This window comes from Camarhynchus parvulus, unplaced genomic scaffold (assembly GCF_901933205.1).
Source record: "Camarhynchus parvulus unplaced genomic scaffold, STF_HiC, whole genome shotgun sequence".
Lineage (NCBI taxonomy): Eukaryota > Metazoa > Chordata > Aves > Passeriformes > Thraupidae > Camarhynchus > Camarhynchus parvulus.
In genome coordinates, this window is record NW_022148237.1 from 840,583 (window position 1) to 865,136 (window position 24,554).

At 58.0% G+C, this 24,554-nt stretch overlaps 2 protein-coding genes across 2 annotated transcripts; one reads left to right on the plus strand and one right to left on the minus strand.

Moving 5' to 3' along the window:
• Positions 1–12: 12 nt before the first annotated feature.
• On the minus strand, positions 13–16,354 carry SART1 (spliceosome associated factor 1, recruiter of U4/U6.U5 tri-snRNP). The gene is made up of 21 exons (XM_030969921.1): positions 16,324–16,354; positions 16,021–16,251; positions 15,605–15,656; positions 15,398–15,453; positions 13,241–13,367; positions 12,248–12,353; positions 11,398–11,475; positions 11,214–11,313; positions 9,939–10,078; positions 9,112–9,300; positions 8,433–8,554; positions 7,931–8,079; positions 7,003–7,133; positions 6,186–6,350; positions 4,567–4,680; positions 3,859–3,946; positions 2,902–2,992; positions 2,548–2,683; positions 1,742–1,831; positions 797–918; positions 13–168 (listed from the first exon to the last, which is right to left on the minus strand). The coding sequence occupies exons 1-21, from the start codon at positions 16,352–16,354 to the stop codon at positions 150–152; spliced, it is 2,337 nt and encodes a 778-aa protein (XP_030825781.1). The 3' UTR covers positions 13–149.
• A 631-nt stretch (positions 16,355–16,985) lies between these two features.
• Positions 16,986–23,949, plus strand: SLC3A2 (solute carrier family 3 member 2). The gene is made up of 10 exons (XM_030969961.1): positions 16,986–17,096; positions 17,955–18,444; positions 18,876–19,049; positions 19,549–19,643; positions 19,728–19,796; positions 20,259–20,323; positions 20,856–21,051; positions 21,990–22,127; positions 22,596–22,655; positions 23,307–23,949. The coding sequence occupies exons 2-10, from the start codon at positions 17,955–17,957 to the stop codon at positions 23,646–23,648; spliced, it is 1,629 nt and encodes a 542-aa protein (XP_030825821.1). The 5' UTR covers positions 16,986–17,096; the 3' UTR covers positions 23,649–23,949.
• Positions 23,950–24,554: the final 605 nt, after the last annotated feature.

Sequence of the window (24,554 nt, forward strand, 5' to 3'; positions counted from 1 at the left end):
CCCGGAGGCCTTTATTGTCCCCAGGGGCGGGGAGGGGGACAGGGGTGTCCCCAGGGGTGTCCCCAAGAGTCCCAAAATCGCCCCCAGGGTTTCCAGCAACGTCCCCAGGATGTCCCAGGCTGTCCCCAAGGTGTCCCCAAGGTGTCCCCTCACTTGGTGATGGTGTTCCTGGAAGGAAAAGGGGAGGGGGGGGGTCAGCGTCCCAGTGCTCCCAGTTCCCCCCAGTCCCTCCCAGTTCATCCCAGTCCCTCCCAGTCCCCTTCGTGTCCTTCTCAATTCCATCCCAATCCCCTTTGAGCCCCCCCAGTCCCTCCCAGTCCCCCCACCAGTTCCTTTCCAATCCCTCCCAGTCCATCCCAGTACATCCCAGTGCCCTTCCCAGTCCATCTCAGTCCCTTCCAGTGCGCCCCCCAACCCCTCCCAGTCCCTCCCGTGCCCCCAGTCCCTCCCAGCCCCCCGCCCATCCCAGTTCCCAGTTCCCTCCCCCTCCCAGTGCCCCCCCCCCCCCAGTGCCCCCAGTCCCCTTTTGCGTCCCTCCCAGTCCCTCCCACTCCATCCCAGTCCCTCCCAATCCCTCCCAGTGCCCCCCAACCCCTCCCAGTCCCTCCCAGTGCCCCCCAGTCCCTCCCAATCTCTCCCAATCCCCTCCCAGTCTCCCCCAGTCCCCCTCCCAGTCCCCCCCAGTCCCTCCCAGTCCCTCCCACTCCATCCCAGTCCCTCCCAGTTCCCTCTCAATCCATCCCAGTCCCCCCCAGTCCCTCCCAGTGCCCCCCAGTGCTCCCAGTTTGGCGCTCACGCGTTCATGCTCTTGCCGGAGCCGCTCAGGACGATGTACGGCGTCTTCTGCGCCCGCTGCTTCTCCTGCAGCAGCGCCACCGTGCCCAGGGGGGTGTCACTGGAGCTCATCTTCTTCAGCAGCTGCGCCCCAAAAACGGGGGGAGGGACCCCCAAATCAGGGCCGCCCCAAAAACCCCAGAAACGGCCCCAAAAAAACAACCCGGAGAATTCCCGGAATTCCAAAGGGAAACTCCCTGAGTTTTGGGGGCTGGGGGACACTGGGGGTCCCCTTCTTTGGGGGCTGCACCCCATAATCAGAGGGGCACCCCAAGATCAGGGGGACCCCAAAAACTCTGGGAATTCCCCAAAAATCCAGGGAAAAAAACCCCCAAAATCTCAAGGGAATGCCCCGATCCCATTGCTGGGGTATTGGAGACCCCAAAACCACAGGGGAGACCCCAAAACCACAGGGGAGACCCCAAAACCACAGGGGAGACCCCAAAATTGGGGCTGGAGGTGCCCAAATTGGGCTGGGATTCCCCAGTGGAGCTGGGGGGACGCCAAAAGCCTCCAGGGGACCCCAAAAGGCTCCGGGGGATCCCAAAATCAGCCTGGAGGATCCCAAAGTTTGGGCCAACGACCTCAGAAACATCCCGGGAACCCCAAAATTGGGGTCAAAACCTTCAGCAGAACCACAAGACCCCAAAATTGGTGTGGAGACCCCAAAATTGGAGTGGAGAGCTCAAAATTGGGGTGGAGACCCCAATGGGAGCATGAGGTGGGGGGGGTATCTCAAAATCCCCCAAAAATCTCCAAAAAATGCCCCAAAATTCCCCCAAAAATGTCTCAAAAATCCCCCAAAAATCTCCAAAATTCCACCAAAAATCCCTGAAATTCCCCTCAAAATCCCCAAAATTTCTCAAAAATCCCCAAAAAGCCCCAAATCCCCCCAGATGCCCCTCACCGCCTCCTCATCCAGCTTCTTCATCCTCCTCTCCGTCTTCATCTTCCCCGAGCCCTTCCCGTGGAAGCGATGGGAGAGCTGCCGGAACGCCTGGGGGACAGCGGGGACATTGGGGACAGCAGGGGGACACTGGGGGCATTGGGGACAGCAGGGGGACATTGGGGACACTGGGGACATTAGGGACATTGGGGACAGCAGGGGGACACTGGGGACATTGGGGACAGCAGGGGGACACTGGGGACATTGGGGACACTGGGGACATTAGGGACATTGGGGACAGCAGGGGGACACTGGGGACATTGGAGGCTTGGGGACCTTGGGGACAGCACGAGGACATCGGGGACACTGGGGGCTTGGGGACAGCAGGGGGGACATTGGGGACATTAGGGACATTGGGGACAGCGGGGGGACACTGGGGACATTGGGGGCTTGGGGACACTGGGGACATTGGGGACAGCATGAGGACAGCACGGGGACACTGGGGGCCTGGGGACAGCACGGGGACGTTAGGGACACTGGGGACAGCAGGGACACTGGGGACATTGGGGGCTTGGGGACATTGGGGACAGCAGGGGGACATTGGGGACACTGGGGACAGCACGGGGACATTGCAGGCTTGGGGACATCAGGGAGACACTGGGACGGGGGGGCACACTGAGGACATTGTGGGGACATCGGGGACACCACAGAGCTTGGGGATGTTTTGGGGTCTGGGGACACCGCGGGGGGGTTGGGGACAGCATGGGGGGGGTTGGGGACAGCATGGGGGGGGTTGGGGACACTGCGGGGGGCTGGGGACACGCCACCTCTTTGGGGGTGAGCTTGCGGCCGGTCTCGTCCACGTACTCGATCTTGACGTCGGGTCTGTAGCCGTCCTTCTCCTTGAAATCCTGCGTGAAACCCCGGAACTCCTCCCGGCGGCTGTACTTGTCATCGATGGCCCTGGGGACATTGGGGACACAGTGGGGACATTGGGGACACATTGGGGACATCGGGAGGCTCCGGGTGACAGAGGAGGCAACACAAGGGACAATGCAGGTGACACCCAAACGACATCGGAGACACACAGGTGACACTGAGGTGACACAGGTGACATTGGGGACACTGAGGGGACACTGAGGGGACACAGGTGACACTCGGGTGACATTGGGGACGCTCACATCTTGTCCTCGATGCAGTACACGGCCGAGGGCAGGGATTTGTTCGGGGCCTTCACTCGCGCCACCTTCTGCACCGTGGTCTCCAACAGCCCTGGGGACGGGGGGGGACACGTGTGAGACCCCACAGGGACCCCAAACCCCACAGGGAACCCCAGACCCCCCAAAACCCCATCAGACAGATCCCAAACCCCACTGTGAGAACCCCAAAACCACAAAATTTCCCCCAAACCCCACTGTGAGAACCCCAAAACCCCCCAAATCCCCCTGTAAGAACCTCAAACTCCCCCACAGACCCCAAACCCCACCGAAGGACCCCAAAACCCCAAATTTCCCCCAAATCCCACTGTAAGGACCCCAAAACCCCCAATTTCCCCCAAACCCCACTAAAGAACCCCAAATCCCCCAAATTTCCCCCAAATCCCACTGTGAGAACCCCAAACCCCCCCACAGACCCCAAACCCCACTAAAGAACCCCAAAACCCCAAATTTCCCCCAAATCCCACTGTAAGAACCCCAAACCCCCCCACAGACCCCAAACCCCACTAAAGAACCCCAAAACCCCCAAATTTCCCCCAAATCCCCCTGAAGGACCCCAAAACCCCCCAAGACCCCCAAACCCCACTAAAGAACCCCAAAACCCCCAAATTTCCCCAAAACCCCCAAATTTCCCCCAAACCCCCACTAAAGAACCCCAAACTCCCCAACAGATCCCAAACCCCACCGAAGGACCCTAAAAACCCCCAAATTTCCCCCAAATGCCACAATAAGAACCCCAAAAACCCCAAAATCCCACTGTGAGAACCCCAAAACCCCCAAAATTTCCCCCCAAATCCCACAGTGAGAACCCCAAACTCCCCCACAGACCCCACACCTCACCGAAGGACCCTAAAAACCCCCAAATTTCCCCAAACCCCACTAAAAAACCCCCAAAACCCCCAATTTCCCCCGAACCCCGACCTTTGTTCTGGCAGAGCAGCAGCGCCGCCGCCAGGCCCCGGTTCACGATGGGCTCCTCGTCCAGGATCGTGGTGGACGAGGCTGAGAACTGAACAAAGGGGGGGTCAGGGGCACCCCAAAAACCGGGGAGCCCCAAAAAAAACCCCACAGGGTCCCCAAAGGGGGAGTTTGGTGGGGCCAGGTTTGGGGTGAGCTCGTTTTAGGGTCTCATTTTTTGGGTCTCCCCATTTTTTTTTGAGGGTGCCCGTGTCTGGCTCTCCAATTTTGGGATCCCCTATCCCATTTTCAGGGTGTTTCCCCCCATTTTCGGGGTGTTTCTCCCCATTTCCAGGATCCCCCCATTCAATTTTTGGGGGTTTTCCCCCCATTTTTGGGGTGTTTCCCCCCATTTTCGGGGTGTTTCCCTCAATTTTCAGGATCCCCCATCCCATTTTCGGAATGTGTCCCCCCACTTTCGGGATCCCCCATTCCATTTTCAGGGTGTTTCCCCCCATTTTCGGGGTATTTCCCCCATTTTTGGGGTATTTCCCCCATTTTTGGGGTATTTCCCCCATTTTTGGGGTATTTCCCCCATTTTTGGGGTATTTCCCCATTTTGGGGTGTTTCCCCCCATTTTTGGGGTGTTTCCCCCATTTTCGGGGTGTTTCCCCCCATTTTGGGGTGTTTCCCCCCACTTTGGGGGTGTCTCCCCCCAGTTTAACCCCTCACGTCCTGGTGCTGCCGCTCCTCGGCCAGGTTCACGCTGCTCCAGCCCACGTTCTCCTCTCCCTCCGAGTCCGGCGGCTCCGGGGGCGACGCCGGGCGCCCGGCCCGCTCCAGGGCCTGGGGACAGCGGGGACGTTGGGGACAGCGGGGACAGCAGGGGACATGGGGACACCATGGGGACATGGGGACATTGGGGACACAGGGACAGTGGGGACATTGGGGACACCATGGGGACATGGGGACAGTGGGGACAGCAGGGGACATAGGGACGTTGGGGACACAGGGGACATTGGGGACAGTGGGGACACAGGGACATGGGGACACCATGGGGACATGGGGACAGCGGGGACAGCAGGGGGACATGGGGACAGTGGGGACAGCATGGGGACATGGGGACGTGGGGACAGCAGGGGGACATGGGGACAGTGGGGACAGCGGGGACATGGGGACACCATGGGGACATGGGGACATTGGGGACAGCAGGGGGAGATGGGGACAGCGGGGATGTTGGGGACAGCAGGGGACATTGGGGTGTTGGGGACACCACCAGGACATTGGGGACATGGGGACATGGGGACAGCAGGGAACATGGGGACAGCGGGGACAGCAGGGGACATGGGGACATTGGGGGACATGGGGACAGTGGGGACGTTGGGGACACGGGGACAGTATGGGGACATTGGGGTGTTGGGGACACCACCAGGACATTGGGGACAGCGGGGGGACAGCGGGGACATTGGGGTGTTGGGGACACCACGGGAACATGGGGACGCAGGGGACATGGGGACAACAGGGACGTTGGGGGTGTTGGGGACAGCGGGGACGTTGGGGACAGCAGGGGGACATTGGGGTGTTGGGGGGATTGGGGACAGTGGGGGGACACGGGGACATCGGGGGAATTGGGGACAGCAGGGACAGGGAGGGGACATTGGGGTGTTGGGGACATGGGGACAGCAGGGGGACATTGGGGGACACAGAGAGGACCAATTTGGGGAGAACAAATCCCCCCTCAAATCCCCTCCAGAACCCCTTTAAACCCCCAAACTGCTCCCAATTCCTCCCCAACCCCATTCCAACCCCCCCAAAACTGCCCCAAACTCTCCCAAAGACCCGAGATCGCCCCCAAATCCCCCCCAAACCCCCTCCCCACCACCCCAAATCCCTTCCAACCCCCCAAACATCCTCTAACGCCCCCAAATCCCCCCAAACTCCCCCAAACCCCCCAGTCCCTGACCATGAGCTCGTCCTGCTCCTCGCGGTTCCCGGCCAGCCCGTAGGTCGGGATCTCCCCAAACCCCCTCCAACCACCCCAAATCCCCTCTAACCCCCCCAAATCCCCCCCAAATCCCCTCTAACCCCCCCAAACCCCCCAGTCCCTGACCATGAGCTCGTCCTGCTCCTCGCGGTTCCCGGCCAGCCCGTAGGTCGGGATCTCCCCAAACCCCCTCCAACCACCCCAAATCCCCCCACAAATCCCCCCAAATCCCCTCTAACCACCCCAAATCCCCCCCAAATCCCCTCTAACCCCCCAAAACCCCCTCTAATCCCCCCCAAACCCCCTCTAACCCCCCCAAACCCCCTCTAATCCCCCCCAAATCCCCCCAAACCCCCCAGTCCCTGACCATGAGCTCGTCCTGCTCCTCGCGGTTCCCGGCCAGCCCGTAGGTCGGGATCTCGCCCAGTGTCCGGCAGAACTCCGAGGTGGCGTTGAAGACGATGCTGCCCCCCGCCCGCGGGTCCGGCCCCCCCGGGAGCCCCCCGGAGCCCCCCCGGAGCAGCTCCAGCACCTGGGCAAGGGCAGGGGGCAGAGGGGACCCCCGGGTTGGGGTTAGCCCCCCGCTTTAGGGGGTCCCCAATGAGGGATTTTGGGGAGGGTATTGGGGTTTGACGGGGTTTTGGGGGGGAGGGGTTGGGATTGGGGGTCCCATGAGGAGGTTTGGGGGAGTTTGGGGCAATTTGGGAGGAATTGGTGGAGATTTGGGGGAGTTTGGAGGATTTGAAGGGGTTTTAGAGGGATTTTTAGGAGGATTTTTTGGGGGCTTTTAGAGAAGGATTTAGGGGTTTTTTTAGGAGGATTTTGGGGCTTTTAGAGGAGGATTTAGAGATATTTTAGGAGGGGTTTTAGGGGGATTTTTGGGAGAACTTTTTGGGGCTTTTAGAGGAGGATTTAGGGGTTTTTAGGACGGATTTTAGGAGGGTTTTTGGGAGGATTTTTGGGGGCTTTTAGAGGAGGATTTAGGGGTTCTTTAGGAAGGGTTTTAGGGGGATTTTTGGGAGGATTTTTTGGGGGTTTTAGAGGAGGATTTAGGGTTTTTTAGGAGGGATTTTAGGAGGATTTTTGGGAGTATTTTTTGGGGGCTTTTAGAGGAGGATTTAGGGGTTCTTTAGGAAGGGTTTTAGGGGGATTTTTGGGAGGAATTTTTTGGGGAGGGGTCTCACCTTCTCTCCCCCTCCCTCGCGCAGCTCCCGCAGCTGCCGCAGGCGCCGGCCCCGCTCCAGCTGCTGCTGCAGCTCCTGCTCAGCCTCGTCCTCCTCCAGGGCCGGGGGCGTCCCGGGGGGGGCGGCTTCGTCTGGGGGGAAATCAGGGTCAGGGGGACCCCAAAATCCCCCCCAAAATCCCCCAAAAATTCCCCCAAAATCCCCCCCCAAAATCCCAGAAAATTCCCCCAAAATCTCCCTCTCAAAACCCCTAAAACCACCCCCAAATCCCCCAAGTTCCTGCTCAGCCTCGTCCTCCTCCAGGGCCAGCAAAGTGGGGTCAGGGGGACCCCAAAATCCCCCAAAAATCCCCCCCAAAATGCCCCTGAATCCCCCAATTCCTTCTCTAGCTCATCGTCCTGCAAGGTCAGGGGGCTCCCGGCTCCTCTGGGACACAAATTGGGGTCAGGGGGACCCGAAAATCCCCTAAGAACCCCCCAAACCCCCTTAAAATCCACTCTAAAGCCCCCCAAAATCCTCCCTAAATCCCCCAAAATCCATCCTAAATCCCTCAAAATCCTCCCTAAATCCCCCAAAATCCACCCTAAAAACCCTCCAAATCCATCCTAAAATCCCCCAAAATCTATCCTAAAATCCCCTAAATCCCCCAAAATCCACCCTAAAATCCACCCCAAAATCCTCCCTAAATCCTCCAAAATCCACCCTAAAATCCTTCCTAAATCCTCCAAAATCCACCCTAAAATCCTCCCTAAACCCCCAAAATCCTCCCTAAATCCCCCAAAATCCACCCTAAAATCCCTTAAATCCCCCAAAATCCACCCTACACCCCCCAAAATCCACCCTAAAATCCCCTAAACCCCCCAAAATCCACCCTGAAATCCTCCCTAAACGCCCCTAAATCCCCCAAATCCCCCCAAACCGCGCCCACCGTCGCTGCTGATGTCCATGTTCTCCGTGCGGGTGTCGTCCGAGGGCAGCGGGGCCTGGGGGGTCCCCTCGGGGGGGTCGGGGCCGTTCTCGGGGTCCCCCCCGGGCCCCTCCTCATCCTCCTGCACCCGCCGGCCCCGGCCCCGCGACCTGCGGGGGGGGGGATTGGGGGGGATTGAACCCCAAAAATGACACCCAGGATCCACCCAGGACACCCCCAGTCCTGCCAGGATCCCCCAAATCCCCCCAGGACCCCCCAAATCCCCCCAGGACCCCCCAAAATCCTGCCCCAGCCCTTTAAGGACCCTCCCCACACCCCCAGGACCCACCCAGGACCCCCCAAATCCCCCCAGGATCCCCCAAATCCCCCAGGACCCCCCAAATCCCCCCAGGACCCCCCCAAATCCCCCCCAGGACCCCCCCAAATCCCCCCCAGGACCCCGCAAATTGCCCCAGGACCCCCCAAATCCCCCCCTTAACCCTTTCAGGACCCCCAGCCCCACCTGGAGCCGAAGTCGCCCTGCGTGTCCCCCGGGGCCGTGGCCAGGAGGTCGTCGGCCCTCAGGGGCTTCTCCTTCCTGCGCAGCTTCCGCACGCGGCGCCGCGTCTTGCGGAACGTCACCGCCTGCGAGCGCCAAAATCACCCCAAAATCCTCCTCAGGACCCCAAATCCCCCTAAATCACCCCAAAATCCTCCTCGGGACCCCAAACCCCCTAAATCACCCCAAAATCCTCCTCAGGACCCCAACCCCCCTAAATTACCCCAAAACACCCCAAAATCCTCCCCAGGACCCCAAACCCCCCCTAAATTACCCCAATCCCCACTAAATTACCCCCAAATCCTCCCCAGTGACTCCAAATCCCCCCTAAATTACCCCAAATTACCCCCAAATCCCCACTGAATTACCCCCAAATTATCCCAAAATTACCCCCAAATTACCCCAGAATTCTCCCTGTGACCCCAAATCTCCCCAATTGCACCAAAATCCACCCCAGGACCACAAATCCTCCCTCAATTACCCCAATCCTCCCAATGACCCCCAAACCTCCCCAATGACCCCAAATCCCCCCCAAACCCCCCCCAGTGACCCCAAATCTGCCCCCAAACCCCCCAAGACCCCAAACCCCCCCAGTGACCCCAAACCCCCCCAAATCCCCCCCAACCCCCCCCGCCCCCCTCACCATCTCCTCGGGGCTCAGGTATTCGCTGGCCAGGCGGGGGAGGGGCAGCTCCAGGCTCTGGGGGGCGGGGCCTGGCGGGGGGAGGGGCCCGGGCCGGGGGTCCCCCCCCGCGTCCTGCGTCCCCCCCGGGCCCAGGCGGAACGAGGGGCGCGGCCCCGGCTCGTCGTACTGCGGCAGCAGTGCCGGTGCCTGCGGGGCGACACGGCGCGATACGGCGCGATATATCGCGATATCGAACGATATATCGCGATCTCAATTGATGTATCACGATATCAAACGATATATCGTGATCTCAATCGATATATCGAGATCTCAATCGATGTATCGCAATATATCGTAATATCAATCCATGTATCGCGATACGTCACTATATCAAACGATATATCGGGATCTCACGATATCACAATATGCCATGATATCGATCGATATATCGTGATATCGATCGCTACATCACAATACGTCACGATATCGATTGATACATCGTGATATCAATCGCTATATCACAATGTCACGATATCGATCGATATATCGTGATATCAATCTATGTATCGCAATACATCATGATATCGAATGACATATCGTGATATCAATCTATGTATTGCAATACATTGTGATATCCAATGATATATCGTGATATCAATCGCTATATTGCAATATGTCGTGATCTCAATCGATATATCATGATATCAATCACTACATCGCAATACATTGTGATATCGACGATATATCGTGATCTCAATCGATATATCGCACGCGTCGTGATATTGATCGATACGTTGTGATCTCAATAGGTGTATCGCGATATCGCGGTATCTCGTGCCCGGTACCTGCGCGCCGGGCCCCGGCTCCTGCTCTCCGTAGGGGTCGTAGTTGGGGCGGCGCCGGCGCAGCTCCTGCTCCTCCTGAGCCCGCGCGGCCGCGGCCAGAGCCACCTGCTCCAGCACGTCCTCGCCGCCCTCCAGGACACCTGGGGCCAGGGGACAGCCGGGGGACAGGGACACGGACAGGGGACAGGGAGGGGACATGGGGACAGCCAGGGGACAGGGACACAGCCGGGGGACAGGGTCAGGGACAGGGGACAGGGAGGGGACATGGGGACAGGGACAGGGGACACAGCCAGGGACAGGGACACAGCCAGGGGACATGGGGACAGCCAGGGGACAGGGTCAGGGACAGGGACACGGACAGGGGACAGCACCAGGGACAGGGACACAGACAGGGGACACAGCCAGGGGACATGGGGACAGGGAGGGGACATGGGGACATGGGGACAGCCAGGGGACACAGACAGGGGATAGAGGGGACAGGGACACAGCCAGGAGACATGGGGACAGACAAGGGACATGGGGACAGCCAGGGGACAGGGACACAGACAGGGGACAACACCAGGGACAGGTGACACAGGGACAGGGGACACAGGGACAGTGAGGGGACAGGGGACAGCACAGGAACACATCCAGGGGACACAGGGAGGTGACAGAGAAGGGACAAAAGGGACAGTGAGAGGACACCTTGCACAAGGACAAGCCACCCCACGCTCCACGTACCCTTCCCACGGCCCTTGGGGACAGTCCTGTCTCCACCATGTCCCCACTGAGTGCTGTCCCTAGGCCACCACAATGGCCCCGATGTCCCCAATGTCCCTTGTCCTTCAGGGTCAGCACCAGGCTCCGTCCCTGTGCCACCCCAATGTCCCCAATGTCCCCACTGACCCCGATGTCCCTGTACCTCCCCAATGTCCCCAGTGTCCCCGATGTCCCCACTGACCCCGATGTCCCTGTACCTCCCCAATGTCCCCAGTGTCCCCGATGTCCCCAATGTCCCCATTGTCCCCACTGACCCCAATGTCCCTGTGCCTCCCCGATGTCCCCACTGACCCCGATGTCCCTGTGCCACCCCAATGTCCCCATGTCCCCACTGACCCTTGTCCTTCATGGTCAGCATCAGGTTCTGTCCCTGTGCCTCCCCAATGTCCCCAACGTCCCCAATGTCTCCAGAGTCCCCACTGCCCCCCATGTCCCTGTACCACCCCAATGTCCCCACTGCCCCCCATGTCCCCACTGTCCCCGATGTCCCTGTGCCTCCCCAATGTCCCCACTGACCCCTGTCCTTCAGGGTCAGCACCAGTGTTTGTCCCTCGGGGATCGAGGCCGGGTCGTGCTCCACCGTCAGCCCCTGCAGGTCCCGGGCGCTGTAACGCTCCTGGGGGGCACAGGGGGGGTCACTGCCTGTCCCCAGTGTCCCCAATGTCCCCAATGTCCCCAAGCTGTCCCCGGTGTCCCTCACCCTCCGGCGCCGCTGGAACTCCTCCTCCACCAAGGGGCTGACCCCGAACTCCTGGTCCATCTCCTCCAGCAGCTTGGCCTGCAAAGCCCCCCAGTGACACCAGTTTGGGGACACCGGTGACACTGGTGACACCAAGGGACACCCCCAGCCCCGCCCCAGAAAAACAGGAACGGAGCAGTTTGTCAATATGGAAAAAACGACCCCAAAATTCTCATTTTTGGCTCAAAAAACGCCGATAAACTCCAAGGAAATGCCCCCAAACCCTTGGGGTTTTATGGGGTTTTTTGGGGATGCTCCTAAAAATGGGATTTAACCTTAAAGTGGTGACAAAATCCCTGAAAATTGAGGCTGAAGCAGAATTTTGGGGGCAAAATCTGGGATTTTAGCACCGTGCTTGAAAAGTTTACTGCAAAAATGAAAAATGTAAAACCTCAAAGCATTGATTTTACGGGTGGTTTGAGGGAATAACCCTAAAAATCACATTGAAGGTAAAAATTCCTAAAAATTGGGATGAAATCTAAATTTTAACCTCAAGATTTTCCATTTTAACCCAAAATTTATCTCAGAAGAAAGATTTAACCCCCCAAAACATTTCATTTTTAGGAGATTTTTGACTAAAAACTTTAAATTTCAACCGGCATTTTCAGCAGCTCCACAATTCCCAAAATCCAAAGCAAAATCAGGATTTTAGGTGGGAAAAGCCCTAAAAAAAAAAAAACCCTAAAAATCCAAATTTTTGCTGTAAAACCGCTAAAAATTGGGGTAAAAATGCCATTTTTGGACCGAAATCAGGGGGGTTTGGGGTTTTGCTGGGATTTGGGGTTTTTTGGGTTTTTGGGTCCCTTCCCACCCTTTTCTCTGCCAGCTCCTTCTCCCTCTGCAGCGCCCGGCTGCGCTCGATCCACGCGGCCGCGTCGTCCAGCCAGGGCTCCTCCTCCCCCAGCGTCTTCACTTTCCTTTTTGGGGCAAAAAAAGGACATTTTGGGGTCCCCACAACCGCCTCAAATCAGCCCTGAATCCCCCCAAATCCTCCTGGATTTTCTATGCTTTTCAGAAATTCCAAGTTTTTCTCAACATTCTTAAAAGGTTTTTCTCTCGGCTCGGCAAATTTTACCCCAAAATGTTTCTTGTGGTTCCTAAACGAATCCCTAAAATATTTTTTGTGCCCCCAAAATTTCATCCCAGATCCTCTTGAAATCTTTCCAACCCTCCCCGAATTTTTTATCTGCCCCAAAATCCCATCCTGGCCCCCCAAAAATTCCCCCTGAGAACCCCAAATCCAATCCCAGCACCCCCAAATCCACCCTGGTATCCCCCAAATTCCTTCAAAATCCCCTCCTAGTCCCCCCAAATCCCTCTCAGCCCCCCAAAATCCCCCAAACACCCCAAATTCCCCCCAAAACCCCTCCCCAATCCCTCCAAACCCCTCAAATGCCCCCAATTCCTCCCCAGACACCCCCAAATCCCTTCCCAGCTCCCCAAAAATCCCCTAAACATCCCCCAAACCCCCCCAGTTTCTCCCCAGACACCCCAAATCCCCAAAACTCCCCCCAAAATCCCCAAAACTCCCCCAAAACCCTCAAACACCCCCAATTCCTCCCCAACCCCCCCAAATCCCCTCCCAAGCCCCCTAATTTCTCCCCAGCCCCCCCCCAGCCCCCCAAACCCCCTGTCAGCTCCCCAAAAATCCCCTAAACACCCCCCAGACCCCCCAAATCCCCTCAATTTTCCCCCAAACCTCCCCAAATCTCCTCCCAGCCCCCCAATTCCTCCCCAAACCCCCCAATTCCTCCCCAAAGCCCCCCAATTCTCCCCCAGCCCCCCCAGCCCCCCATTTCCGCACCCCAGTTTCTGGTTCAGCAGCCGTTTCTCCTTGGCCGCCGCCAGCTTCTCGCGGATTTCCTCGCGCTGCCGCAGCGCCAGGGGATTGATCACCTCGGCCGCCAGCGGGTCCTCCTTGGTGCCTGCCTCTGCGCCAAAGGCAGGGCAAAAGCAGGGCAAAATCAGCTCCAAATCAGGGCAAAATCAGCTCAAAATCAGGGCAAAATCAGCTCAAAATCAGGGCAAAATCAGCTCAAAATCAGGGCAAAATCAGCTCCAAAATCAGCCCCAAAATCAGCTCCAAATCAGGGCAAAATCAGCTCCAAATCAGGGCAAAATCAGCCCCAAAATCAGCCCCAAAATCAGCCCCAAAATCAGGCCCAAAATCAGCTCCAAATCAGGGCAAAAGCAGGCAAAAATCAGGGCAAAATCAGCCCCAAAATCAGCTCCAAATCAGGGCAAAATCAGGCAAAAATCAGAGCAAAATCAGGGCAAAAGCAGCTCAAAATCAGAGCAAAATCGGGGCAAAATCAGCTCAAAATTAGGGCAAAATCAGCTCCAAAATCAGGGCAAAATCAGCTCCAAATCAGGGCAAAATCAGCTCCAAAATCAGCTCCAAATCAGGGCAAAATCAGCTCAAAATCAGGGCAAAATCAGGGCAAAATCAGGGCAAAATCAGCTCCAAAATCAGCCCCAAATCAGGGCAAAATCAGCTCCAAATCAGGGCAAAATCAGCTCCAAAATCAGCCCCAAAATCAGCTCCAAAGCAGGGCAAAATCAGGCAAAAATCAGAGCAAAATCAGGGCAAAAGCAGCTCAAAATCAGAGCAAAATCAGAGCAAAATCAGCTCAAAATCAGGGCAAAATCAGCTCCAAATCAGCCCCAAAATCAGGGCAAAATCAGGGCAAAATCAGCTCCAAAATCAGGGCAAAATCAGCCCCAAATCAGCCCCAAAATCAGGGCAAAATCAGCCCCAAAATCAGGGCAAAATCAGGGCAAAATCAGCTCCAAAATCAGGGCAAAATCAGCTCCAAATCAGCCCCAAAATCAGGGCAAAATCAGCCCCAAAATCAGGGCAAAATCAGCCCCAAAATCAGGGCAAAATCAGCCCCAAAATCAGCTCAAAATCAGCCCCCAAATCAGGGCAAAATCAGCTCCAAAATCAGCTCCAAAATCAGGGCAAAATCAGCTCCAAATCAGGGCAAAATCAGCTCCAAATCAGGGCAAAATCAGCTCCAAGTCAGGGCAAAATCAGGGCAAAATCAGCCCCAAAATCAGCTCAAAAGCAGGGCAAAATCAGGCAAAAATCAGGGCAAAATCAGGGCAAAAGCAGCTCAAAATCAGCTCAAAAGCAGGGCAAAATCAGGCAAAAATCAGGGCAAAATCAGGGCAAAATCAGCTCAAAAGCAGGGCAAAATTAGCCCCAAAATCAGCTCAAAATAAACCCCAAAATCAGCCCAAAATCAGCCCCAAAATCAGCCCCAAAATCAGCCCAAATCAGCCCCAAAATCAGACTCAGGGCACCCAAAAATCAGCCCCAAATCAGTCGAATATCAGCCCCAAAATCAGTTAAATCGGCCTCAAAATCAGCCTCGTATCACCCCCAAGGCACCCCAAAATCAGCCCCAGGGCACTCTAAAATCCACCCCAAAATCGGCCCCAAAATTGGTAAAATTGGCCCCAAAATTGGTAAAATCGGCCCCAAAATTCAGGCCAAAATCAGCCCAAAATTAGCCCCAAAATCAGACTCAGGGCACCCAAAAATCAGCCCCAAAATCAGCCCCAGGGCCCTCTAAAATCCACCCCAAAATCAGCCCCAAAATTGGTAAAATCGGCCCCAAAATCCAGCCCAAAATCAGCCCCAAGACACTCCAAAATCCACCCCAAAAATCCCAATTCAGGCCCAAAATTAGTCCTGAAATCGACCCTATAATTGCACAACAAATCAACCCCAAAATGGCCCAGAATACCCCAAAATCCGCCCCAAAATTAACCCCAAACATCCTCTAATCAAGCCCAGAAATCAGCACGAAAATTACCAAAAACAACCCCAAAATGAGCCCTAAAATCGGCCCCTGGGCTCCTCAAACTCAGCCTTAAAATCAGACCAAGAATCAGCCCCAAAATCCCCCCAAATCCCCCAAAATCCCCAAATCCCCCAAAATCCCCCCCCCCCCACCTTTCTTGGCCGTGCTGGTCTCCAGTGGTTTCAGTCCCAGTTTGGCCCGGAGCTTACTGGGAACAGGAAAAGGGGTTCAGGGGGGGGTTTGGGGTTTGGGGACCCCAAATTTGGAAGTTTTGGGGTGAGGACCCCAATTTTGAGGGGGGGCAGATTTGGGGGAGAAACCCCAATTTTGGGGGATTTTTTTGGGGGGGGGTTCCTCACTTGGTTTCTTCCACGCTCAGGGAGGATTCGCCTGCTGCGGATTTGGGAGCAGCTGTGGGGGGGTAATTAAAAATTTATTAGTAATTAATTAAAATACAAAAAGCTCCTCTGGTACCCCCGGAGGAGCTGCCTCACCCCAGTTGCCTCATGCACCCCAAAATTCCCCTTTAAACCCCCAAAATTCCCCTTAACACCCCAAAATCCTCTTGGATCTCCCAAAAATTCCCTTTAGCCCCCCAAAATTTCACTTTAATCCCCCCAAATTCACTTTTAATCCCCCCCAAATCCCCTTAAGATCCCTAAAATTCCCCTTTAACCCCCTGCCCCCCAAAATCCCTCTGGGGTCTCCCCCATCCAAACCTGCCCCCCCCCCAAACCCCAAATTCTCCCCAAATCCCCCCAAAATTTCCCCTCACCGGGTTCCTCCCGCTCCTCCTTCCTCTCCCTCTTGGCTCTCCGCTCGCTCTCGGAGCCGCCCCGGCCATGGCCGCTCCTCCCGGCCTCCTCGGCCCCTCCGCGCCTCGAGGAACCGGAGCCGCCCCCGGAGCCTCCGCGCTCCCCCCGGGAGCGGCTGCGCTTCCCGCGCCGCTCCCCGCCGCGGTGCCGGTGCTTGCGGTGCTCGCGGGGCCGCCCCGCGCTGCTGCTGCTGCCGCCGCCGCCGCCGCCGCCTCCGCCCGTCCCGGCCGCTCCCGGGGCCTCCTCGGCCGCCTCGGCCCCGCCGCGCTCCCGGTGCTTCTTCGAGGCGCCCATGGCCGCGCCGCCACTTCCGGGAGAGAGCGGGACTTCCGCTGGTTGCCATAGAGACGCTTCCGGTGCTCGGCCACTTCCGGCGGAGCGCGGTGCTGATTGGTCGAGGTTTAGGCGGGACTTGAGAGGGCACTGTGGGATGAACCATTACGCGCGCGGAGGGGTGGGCGGAATGAGTAGGAAGGTTGTGGCGCCGTCCTGTCCCCCTACTGAAGGCCTGAGACCTCCGTAAGAGGCGTCGGAGATCTCCCAGCACGGTTTCCAGTAACGAGACCCAGTGCGAGCCGCCTGATGGGGGGGACTCCGTAAATAGCGCACCCCTGGGGCACAAAAAAATGGCGGCGCCCAGCAGAGATCAATAGAGCCTTTAATAACACCAAAATGGCGGCTGCTTGGGGTGCGGCAAAATGGCGGCGCATGGGGGGGACCTCGAAAAGGACGGGGGTGTCGAGAATCCTCCACGAGAAGAAAAGGGCACGGCTCCCATTACTGGCGTCCCGCTGAGCCGTGGTGCGAACCACCGAGTCCAAAACGCGCCCTCCGGGCCTCTGTCCCGCCCCGTTCGCCCGGGGCGCTTCCGGGTCCCCCCCCCCGCCTCGTGCCCTTTGATCCGCCCGGTGCGGGCGCCTCGGCGGCGCCGAGGGGCGGAGTTGGAGGCGTGGCCAGCTCAAAGTAGGCGTGGTTTTCGCGGAATATAAAAGGCGCCGCGGAGCCCCCTCACGCCAGTCACGAGGACTCGGCGAAGGTACCGCCCGCCCTGAGGGGCTCTGGGGGGGAGTTCTGGGGCACAAAAACAACTTTTGGGGTCCCCGTGAGAATTTTGGGGTGCCCGGGGGGTTCTTTGGGTGTGCGGGAAAGGTTCGAGATCCCCTCCAAGGGCGGGTTTGGTTCTTCATGGAGGGGCTGGGGAGGGCCCCGAGGCCTGGAAGGATTTTCGGGCGTCTTGTGAGGGATTTGGGGTCCCCGGGGGGGTGTTAGATGCTCAAGAGGAGCTTAAAACCCCCACAAGAACATTTTGCCATGGTCAGGGGATCTCTAGAAAGACATTGAGGAGTTTTTGGGGTGTTGGGAGCACCCCTGGATCTCTTTAAGAACCTTTCCCTGCCAGGGGCAAAGTCGGGGTTCAAAGATTCCCCTTGAGGCTCTTCGGGATGAAAGTTCAACCCCGCCCAAACCCTTTTGGGGCGATCCCTGAAGGTTTCGAGGCGATCCCCGAAGGTTTTGGGGGCAACCCCTGAAGGGTCTTGGGGCGGTGCCTGAAGGTTTCAGAGGCAATCCCTGAAGATTTCTGGGGCAAACCCTGAAGGTTTTGGGGGCGAATGCCTGAAGTTTTTTGTGGTGATCCCCCAAGGTTTTCGAGCCAATCCCTGAGCGTTTTTGGGCCGACCCCTGACGGGTTTTGAGGCGACCCCTGAAGGGTTTTGGGGGCGACCCCTGAAGCCTTCGAGGCGATCCCTTTTGGGGGGCGATCCCCGAAGGTTTTTGAGCCAATCCCTAAATGGTTTCAAGGCGGTCCCTTCTGGGGCCACCCCCGAAGGTTTTTGGGGTGACCCCCGAAGGTTTTTGGGGTGACCCCTGAAGATCCCGGGCTCTCTTTCCCCAGATGGATCCCGAGTCTCCCCCCCGCGAGCTGGAGCTGTCGGCGCTGGAGGCCGAGAAGGAGCCGATGGCGGCGGCGGCCGAGCCCGAGCCCGAGCCGGGTTCGCCCCCTCAGCCTCCCCCTCCCCACCGCGACCCCTCGCCAGCCCCGGCCGCTGCTCCGGGCGGCGAGAAGAACGGGCTGGTGATGAAGATCCCCCCCGAGGAAGAGGAGGAGGCGGCGGCGGCTTTAGGGGGCCCGGGCGTTTCGGGGAGCCCCAAATTCACGGGGCTGGGCAAGGAGGAGCTGCTCAGGGAGGCGGGGACGCCGCTCTGGGCCCGGGCCCGCCTGGTGCTGCTCGTGCTCTTCTGGGGGGGCTGGCTCGGCATGCTGGGCGCCGCTGCCGCCATCGTGGCCCAGGCGCCCCGCTGCCAGCCCCTGCCCGCCAGAGCCTGGTGGGAGCTCGGGGCGCTCTACAGGGCCCCCCCCAAGGCTTTTGGGGGCGATCTGAAAGGTGAGGAGGGGTTTGGGGGGGGTTTAGAGGGTCCCCAGAGGGGTGGCAGGGAGTGGAAGGGTCCCAGAGAATGGCTGGAGGAATTTGGGGGGGGCGTCCTTTGGGGGGTTTAGAGGGTCCCCAGAGGGGTGGAAGGATCTTAGAGGATGTCTGGGGGAATTTGGGGGGGCAGTCCTTTTTGGGGTTTAGAGGGTTCCCAAAGGGGTTTTGGGGTTTTAGGTTGGTTTTTTGGGGTCCCAGGTTGGGATTTTGGGGTTTCAGATTGGTTTTTTGGGGTTTCAGTGTAGGATTTTGGGGTCTCAGGATGGGATTTTGGGGTTTCGGGATGGGATTTTGGGATCCCCAGCATTGTTTGGGATCTCTCTGTTGTTCCTGGGAGGATTTGGGGCTCGTGCCGTGGGGTCACATTTGGGGTTCCCCCCCTTGCGCAGGTGTGGAGAAACGCTTGGGCTACCTGAAGGAGAAGCTGCAGGTGGGGGGGCTGGTGCTGGGCCCCGTGGCCCCCAAAACCCCCGAGGATCTGATCCCCCCCTTGAAGGAGCTGGACCCAGCCCTGGGCACCGTCCAGGACTTGAGCGCCCTCCTGCAGGCGGCCAAGGCCAAAGGTGGGGCTGGGGGGACCCCAAAACTGAGGGGAAACCCCAAAACTGGGGGGGACCCCAAAACTGGGGGGAAATCCCAAAACTGAGGGGAAATCCCAAAATCGAGGGATCCAGAATGAAAGGAGGGGGACGCCCTGAGAGAAAACCCAAAATCTGTGGAGAAATGTTCAATATGGGGGGAGGGACCCCACAGAATTGGGGGAAACCCCAAAATGTAAGGGGTTCAAAATTTGGGGGGGGACGGACACATCCCAAAAATCGGGGGGGCAGAATTTGGGGGATCCCAGGATTGGGTGATCCCCAAAAAGGGGGATCCCCCATAATTATGGAGGCATTTATAATTATGGAGGGATTTATAATTATGGAGGGATTTTTAATTATTGAAGGGTTTATAATTATTGAAGAGTTTATAATTAGTGGGGGTTTATAATTATTGGGGGGGGGGGTCTGTGGTGCTGGGGGGGTTTGGGGGTGCCCTGACCCCCCCATTTCCCCCCCCCAGGGCTGAAGGTGATTCTGGACCTGACCCCAAACCCCGCTGGGGATCGGGTCTGGGGGGACGCAGCCAACGACCCCAAAGTGCATCAGCAGGTCCAGGTGGGTCTGGGGGGGCTCTGGGGGATTTGGGGGGGCTCTGGGGGATTTGGGGGACCCCCCTGACCCCCCCTGTGCTTCCCCCAGGATGCCCTGAGCCATTGGCTGAAGGAGGACATTGCTGGGATCTTCCTGGATGGCATCGACGAGCTCCCGGTGAGGGGGAACGGATTTGGGGTTTTTTGGGGCAGGATTTGGGGTTTTTTGGGGCAGGATTTGGGGTGTCTTTGGGGCAGGAGTTGGGGTTTTTAGGGCAGGATTTGGGGTTTTTTAGGGCAGGATTTGGGGTTTTTGGGGCAGGATTTGGGGTTTTTTGGGGCAGGATTTGGGGTTTTTTGGGGGCAGGATTTGGGGTTTTTTGGGCAGGATTTGGGGGTTTTTGGGGCAGGATTTGGGGTTTTTTGGGGGCAGAATTTGGGGGTTTTTGGGGGCAGAATTTGGGGGTTTTTTTGGGTGGAATTTGAGTTTTTTGGGGCAGAATTGGGGCGGGATTTTGAGGCAGAATGGGTTTTTTTGGGGGGGCAGAACTGGGTGAGGTTGGGGTAGAATTGGGAGGGGATTTGGGGCAGAATTGGGGGATTTTGGGGGGCTCTGGGTGACCCCCCCATGTCCCCCCAGCCCTCGGTGGTGGCTGAGTGGAGGAACCTGACGGAGCAGAAACCGAGCCCCAGCGGCGTGGCCAGGTCTGAACCCCAAAAATGTCCCCAGTGTCCCCCAAAACTCACTGACCCCCCCCAAAAATGTCCCCAGTGTCCCCCAAAACTCACTGATCACCCCAAATCTCTTCCTCCCCTCATCCCATGGCTCATGGACTCCCCACTTTGGGCTCCTTCTCCTGCTTTGGGGTGCTGGGGGTGCTCCCCGGACCTTTCCCTCTCCATTTTTGGGGTTCTTCCCTGATTTTTTCCCCCCATTTTTGGGGTTCTTCCTTGACCTTCCCCTTCTCACTTTTTGGTTGTTTTCCTGACTTTTTCCTCCTCGTTTTTGGGGTGCTCCCCTTTCCCTCTTCTCATTTTTGGGGTCCTCCTTTGACTGTTTCTCCTCATTTTTTGGCGTGTTCCCCTGACTTTCCACTTCTCGTTTTTGGCTTACTCCCCTAATTTTTCCTCCCCGTTTTTGGGTTCTCCCCTGACTTATCCCCCCCATGTTTTGGGGTTCCCCCTGACTTATCCCCCCCCATGTTTTGGGGTTCCCCCGACCCCGTTGTGTTCCCAGGGTGCTGGTGGGGGGCACGCGCCGGCTGGACCCCTGGTCGGTGCCCCAGGTGCCGGGGGGGCTGCGGCTGCTGCTGGGGCCCTTCCTGCGGCCCCTGCAGCCCGAACTGGAGCTGGAATCGCCCGAGGGAGCCGTGAGGAGCCTGCTGGCCTTCCTCAGCTCCAACTCCTCCTCCGCCGCGGGGCTGGGCTGGAGCGTGAGTGCTGCGCCCCAAAAATCCCCTCGGGAACCCCAAAAATCCCCTCAAAAACCCTAAATCCCCTGGGAATCCCCAAATCCCCTCGGGAACCCCAAAAATCCCCAAATCCCCCCGTGGGGCTGGGCTGGAGCGTGAGTGCTGCGCCCCAAAAATCCCCTCGGGAACCCCAAAAATCCCCTCAGAAACCCTAAATTCCCTGGGAATCCCCAAATCCCCTCGGGAACCCCAAAAATCCCCTCAGAAACCCTAAATCCCCTGGGAATCCCCAAATCCCCTCGGGAACCCCAAAATCCCCTCATGGGGCTGGGCTGGAGCGTGAGTGCTGCGCCCCAAAAATCCCCTCGGGAACCCCAAAAATCCCCTCAGAAACCCTAAATCCCCTGGGAATCCCCAAAATCCCCTCAGGAACCCCAAAATCCCCAAATCCCACCCATGGGGCTGGGCTGGAGCGTGAGTGCTGTGCCCCAAAAATCCCCTTGGGAACCCCAAAAATCCCTTCAGAAACCCTAAATCCCCTGGGAATCCCCAAATCCCCCCATGGGGCTGGGCTGGAGCGTGAGTGCTGCGCCCCAAAAATGCCCTTGGGAACCCCAAATTCCCCAAAATCCCTGGGAATCCCCAAAACCTTCCTGTGGGCCTGGACTGGAACGTGAGTGCTGCACCCCAACACCCCCCTGGGACCCCCCCAAAAATCCCTTCAGGAACCCCAAATCCCCTCAGTCCTGAGCCCCTGGCACCCCCAAATTCCCCCCCCCGCGGGACCCTCTGCCCCCCCAAACCTCCCTGGGACCCCAATCCTGAACCTTTGACTCCCTCAACTGCCCCCCCACCCTGGACCCCCAACTCCCCCCAACTCCGCCCTCCTTCCCCTGCTGTCCCCTCCGGTTTTTTGGGGTCCCCCCCCGGATTTTGGGGTGACGGGGCGTGTCCCACAGGTGGGGTCCCCGTGGGAGTCGTGGGTGAGCCCCAGGCTGCGGCTGCAGCAGCTGCTGCTGCTCTGGGGGCTCCCCGGGACCCCCGTGCTGAGCTACGGCGACGAGCTGGGGCTGCAGCGGCCCCCCAAAAACCAACAGGTACCGGGGGTGGGGGGGCTGGGACACACGGGGAGGGAATCAGGGGCATTTGGGGGAACATTTGTGGGGGTTTGGGGGGATTTCAGGCGGGAATTGGGGAGCTGGGATTCATTGGGAGAGAATTGGGGGGCTTTGAGAAAGGATTTTTGGGGTTTTTGGGGCACTGCAGGTGGGATTTGGGGGGCTGGAGGGAAGCTCTGGGTGCTGTGGCGATTTTGGGGAGGGATTTGGGGTTTTTAGGGGTGCAGGTGACGGGGTTGGGGTGGTGCCCTGGCCCCGATTTCACTATTTCTTGCCCCAAACTTCACCATTTTTTGCCCAATTTCACGGGGTTTTGACCCAATTTCACCATTTTTTGCCCAATTTCACGGGGTTTTGACCCAATTTCACCATTTTTTGCCCCAGTTTCATGCGGTTTTGTCCCAATTTTGTTGTTTCTTGCCCCAATTTTGCCGTTTTTTGCCTCAGCTGCCGCCCATGCCGTGGGAATCCATCGAGGAACCGAAAAAGGGCGGGAACGGCTCTGAGGTGGGCGGGGCTTGGAGCTGTGATTGACATTAGCTGTGGGTGGTGCTTGGTGGGGTGGGGGCGTGGTTTCTATTGAGGGGCGTGGCTTGGAGCCGCTCCTCCCCTTGGGGTGGGTCTTTAATGTCCATTTATGGCTTTTAGGGGGTGGAGATTTCTTGGCCACGCCCGTGGTGGGCGGAGCCTTAGGGTGGGTCCCACAAAGCTGTAGCACCACTGCAGCTTCTTAAAAGGGCAATACACTTTTAAAAGGGCAATGTGCTCTGAAAAGCCTAATATGGCCTTAAAGGGGCAATGCAGCCTTAAAAGGGCAACACAGCCTCAAAAAGGCAGCACATCCTTAAAAGGGCAATGCGTACTTAAAAGGGTAATGTGCTCTTAAAAGGGCAGCACGCGTTTAAAAGGGCAATGCATTTTTAAAAGTAAAATTTTAAATGTGTAATGTGTCTTTAAAAGGACAACACCACATTAAAAGGGCAACACACCTTTAAAAGGGCAACACACCTTTAAAAGGGCAACACGCCCTTAAAAGGGCAACACGCCCTTAAAAGGGCAACACCACCTACTGGTTCCTTAAAGGGCCAGCGCCTCCTTTTTTGGGGGCTGCATTGGGGGTGTCGCACCCCCCTGAGCGCAGCCCCCCCCGCATTGCAGCCCCCCGAGCTGGAGCTGTGCGCGGCCCTGGCCTCGCTGCGGGCCCACGAGCGCTCGCTGCTGCTGGGGGAGGCGCTGCCGGTGCCGGCGGGCTCGGCCATCGCGCTGCTGCGGCGCTGGGACCAGAGCGAGCGCTTCCTGCTGCTGCTCAACCCGCACGGAACCCCCCTGAAACCCTTCTCGGTCAGGAGAGACCCCGGGGACCCCCCCCTGCCCGAATGGGCCACGCTGCACTTGAGCACCGGCCCCAAGGAGCCCGGGGAGCCGCGGGTGCAGCTGCAGGAGCTCAAGGTGGGGCCCTACGAGGGGCTGCTGCTGGGCTTCCCCTACAGCCCCCAGTGAGCTGGGCACCCCAAAGCTGCCCCCAGCACCCCAAACCCACCCTGACCCCCCAAAGCTGCCCCCGGCACCCCAAACCCACCCTGACCCCCTCAGCCTTGCACTCCCTCAATTTTTGGGGGGTCCCACACTCATCTCCCCTCTCTCATTTTCTCTGCTCTCATCCTGGTGCCCCCCACCCCACCAAAGTCTTTTTTTGGTTTTGGTTTTTTTTTTCTCTCCCCAACTCACTTTTGGGGTTTTTTTCCTTTGTTTTCTGGGGGTGTTGGGGTGCCCCCCTGCCCCAAACTCTGAATAAACGAATTGCATTTGTGTCCTTGGTTTTGTTTCTGGTTCTGGGGGGGGGTCTGAGGGTCCTGCCCCAGGATTTGGGGGTTTCATAGACCCCCGGGAGTGCCCCAAAAGAGGGGGGAGGATTTGGGGCCCCCAGGGGAATATTGGGGGGCAGGGAAGCCCAAAGAGGGGCCCACAACACCCCAAAATGAGAGGAGTTGGATTTGGGGGCTCAAGGAGGGTGCTGGCCCTGTTGAGGGAGTAACCAAAACCCCAAAAATGAGGAAAATCCACCCAAAATGGGGGCTGGGATCCACTGTGGGGCCTCAGGAGTGACGCTGAAAAATGGGGACCCCCAAAATGAAGGGGTGGGGCCAGGAGTGGGGAGGAGGCAGTTTTGGGGAGGGGTCTCAAATCCTGTCAGGAGCTCCGAAGGGTTTGAGGGGTCCTTGAAGATTTTGGGGAGGGGTCTCGGGGCTGGTTTGGAGCTCTGCTGGGGTGTGAGATTAATATATTGGCCTTGCCCCTTTAAGTAGAGCCCCACCCCATGAGACTCCGCCCATTTCCGCATAAGCCACGCCCCCTTGTGGAAACTGCCGAGCCCTGCGATCTGCCCGCAGCAAGCGGGTTTGGAGG

Coding starts and splice junctions, on each gene's coding strand:
- SLC3A2 (XM_030969961.1), top strand. CDS start 17,955: ATGGATCCCGAGTCTCCCCCCCGCGAGCTGGAGCTGTCGGCGCTGGAG. Junction 19,644..19,727: donor AAGTGCATCAGCAGGTCCAG/GTGGGTCTGGGG, acceptor TGCTTCCCCCAG/GATGCCCTGAGCCATTGGCT. Junction 19,797..20,258: donor ATGGCATCGACGAGCTCCCG/GTGAGGGGGAAC, acceptor ATGTCCCCCCAG/CCCTCGGTGGTGGCTGAGTG.
- SART1 (XM_030969921.1), bottom strand. CDS start 16,354: ATGGGCGCCTCGAAGAAGCACCGGGAGCGCG. Junction 3,947..4,566: donor AGGAGCGGCAGCACCAGGAC/GTGAGGGGTTAA, acceptor CCCTTTGTTCAG/TTCTCAGCCTCGTCCACCAC. Junction 2,684..2,901: donor TACTGCATCGAGGACAAGAT/GTGAGCGTCCCC, acceptor CAATGTCCCCAG/GGCCATCGATGACAAGTACA.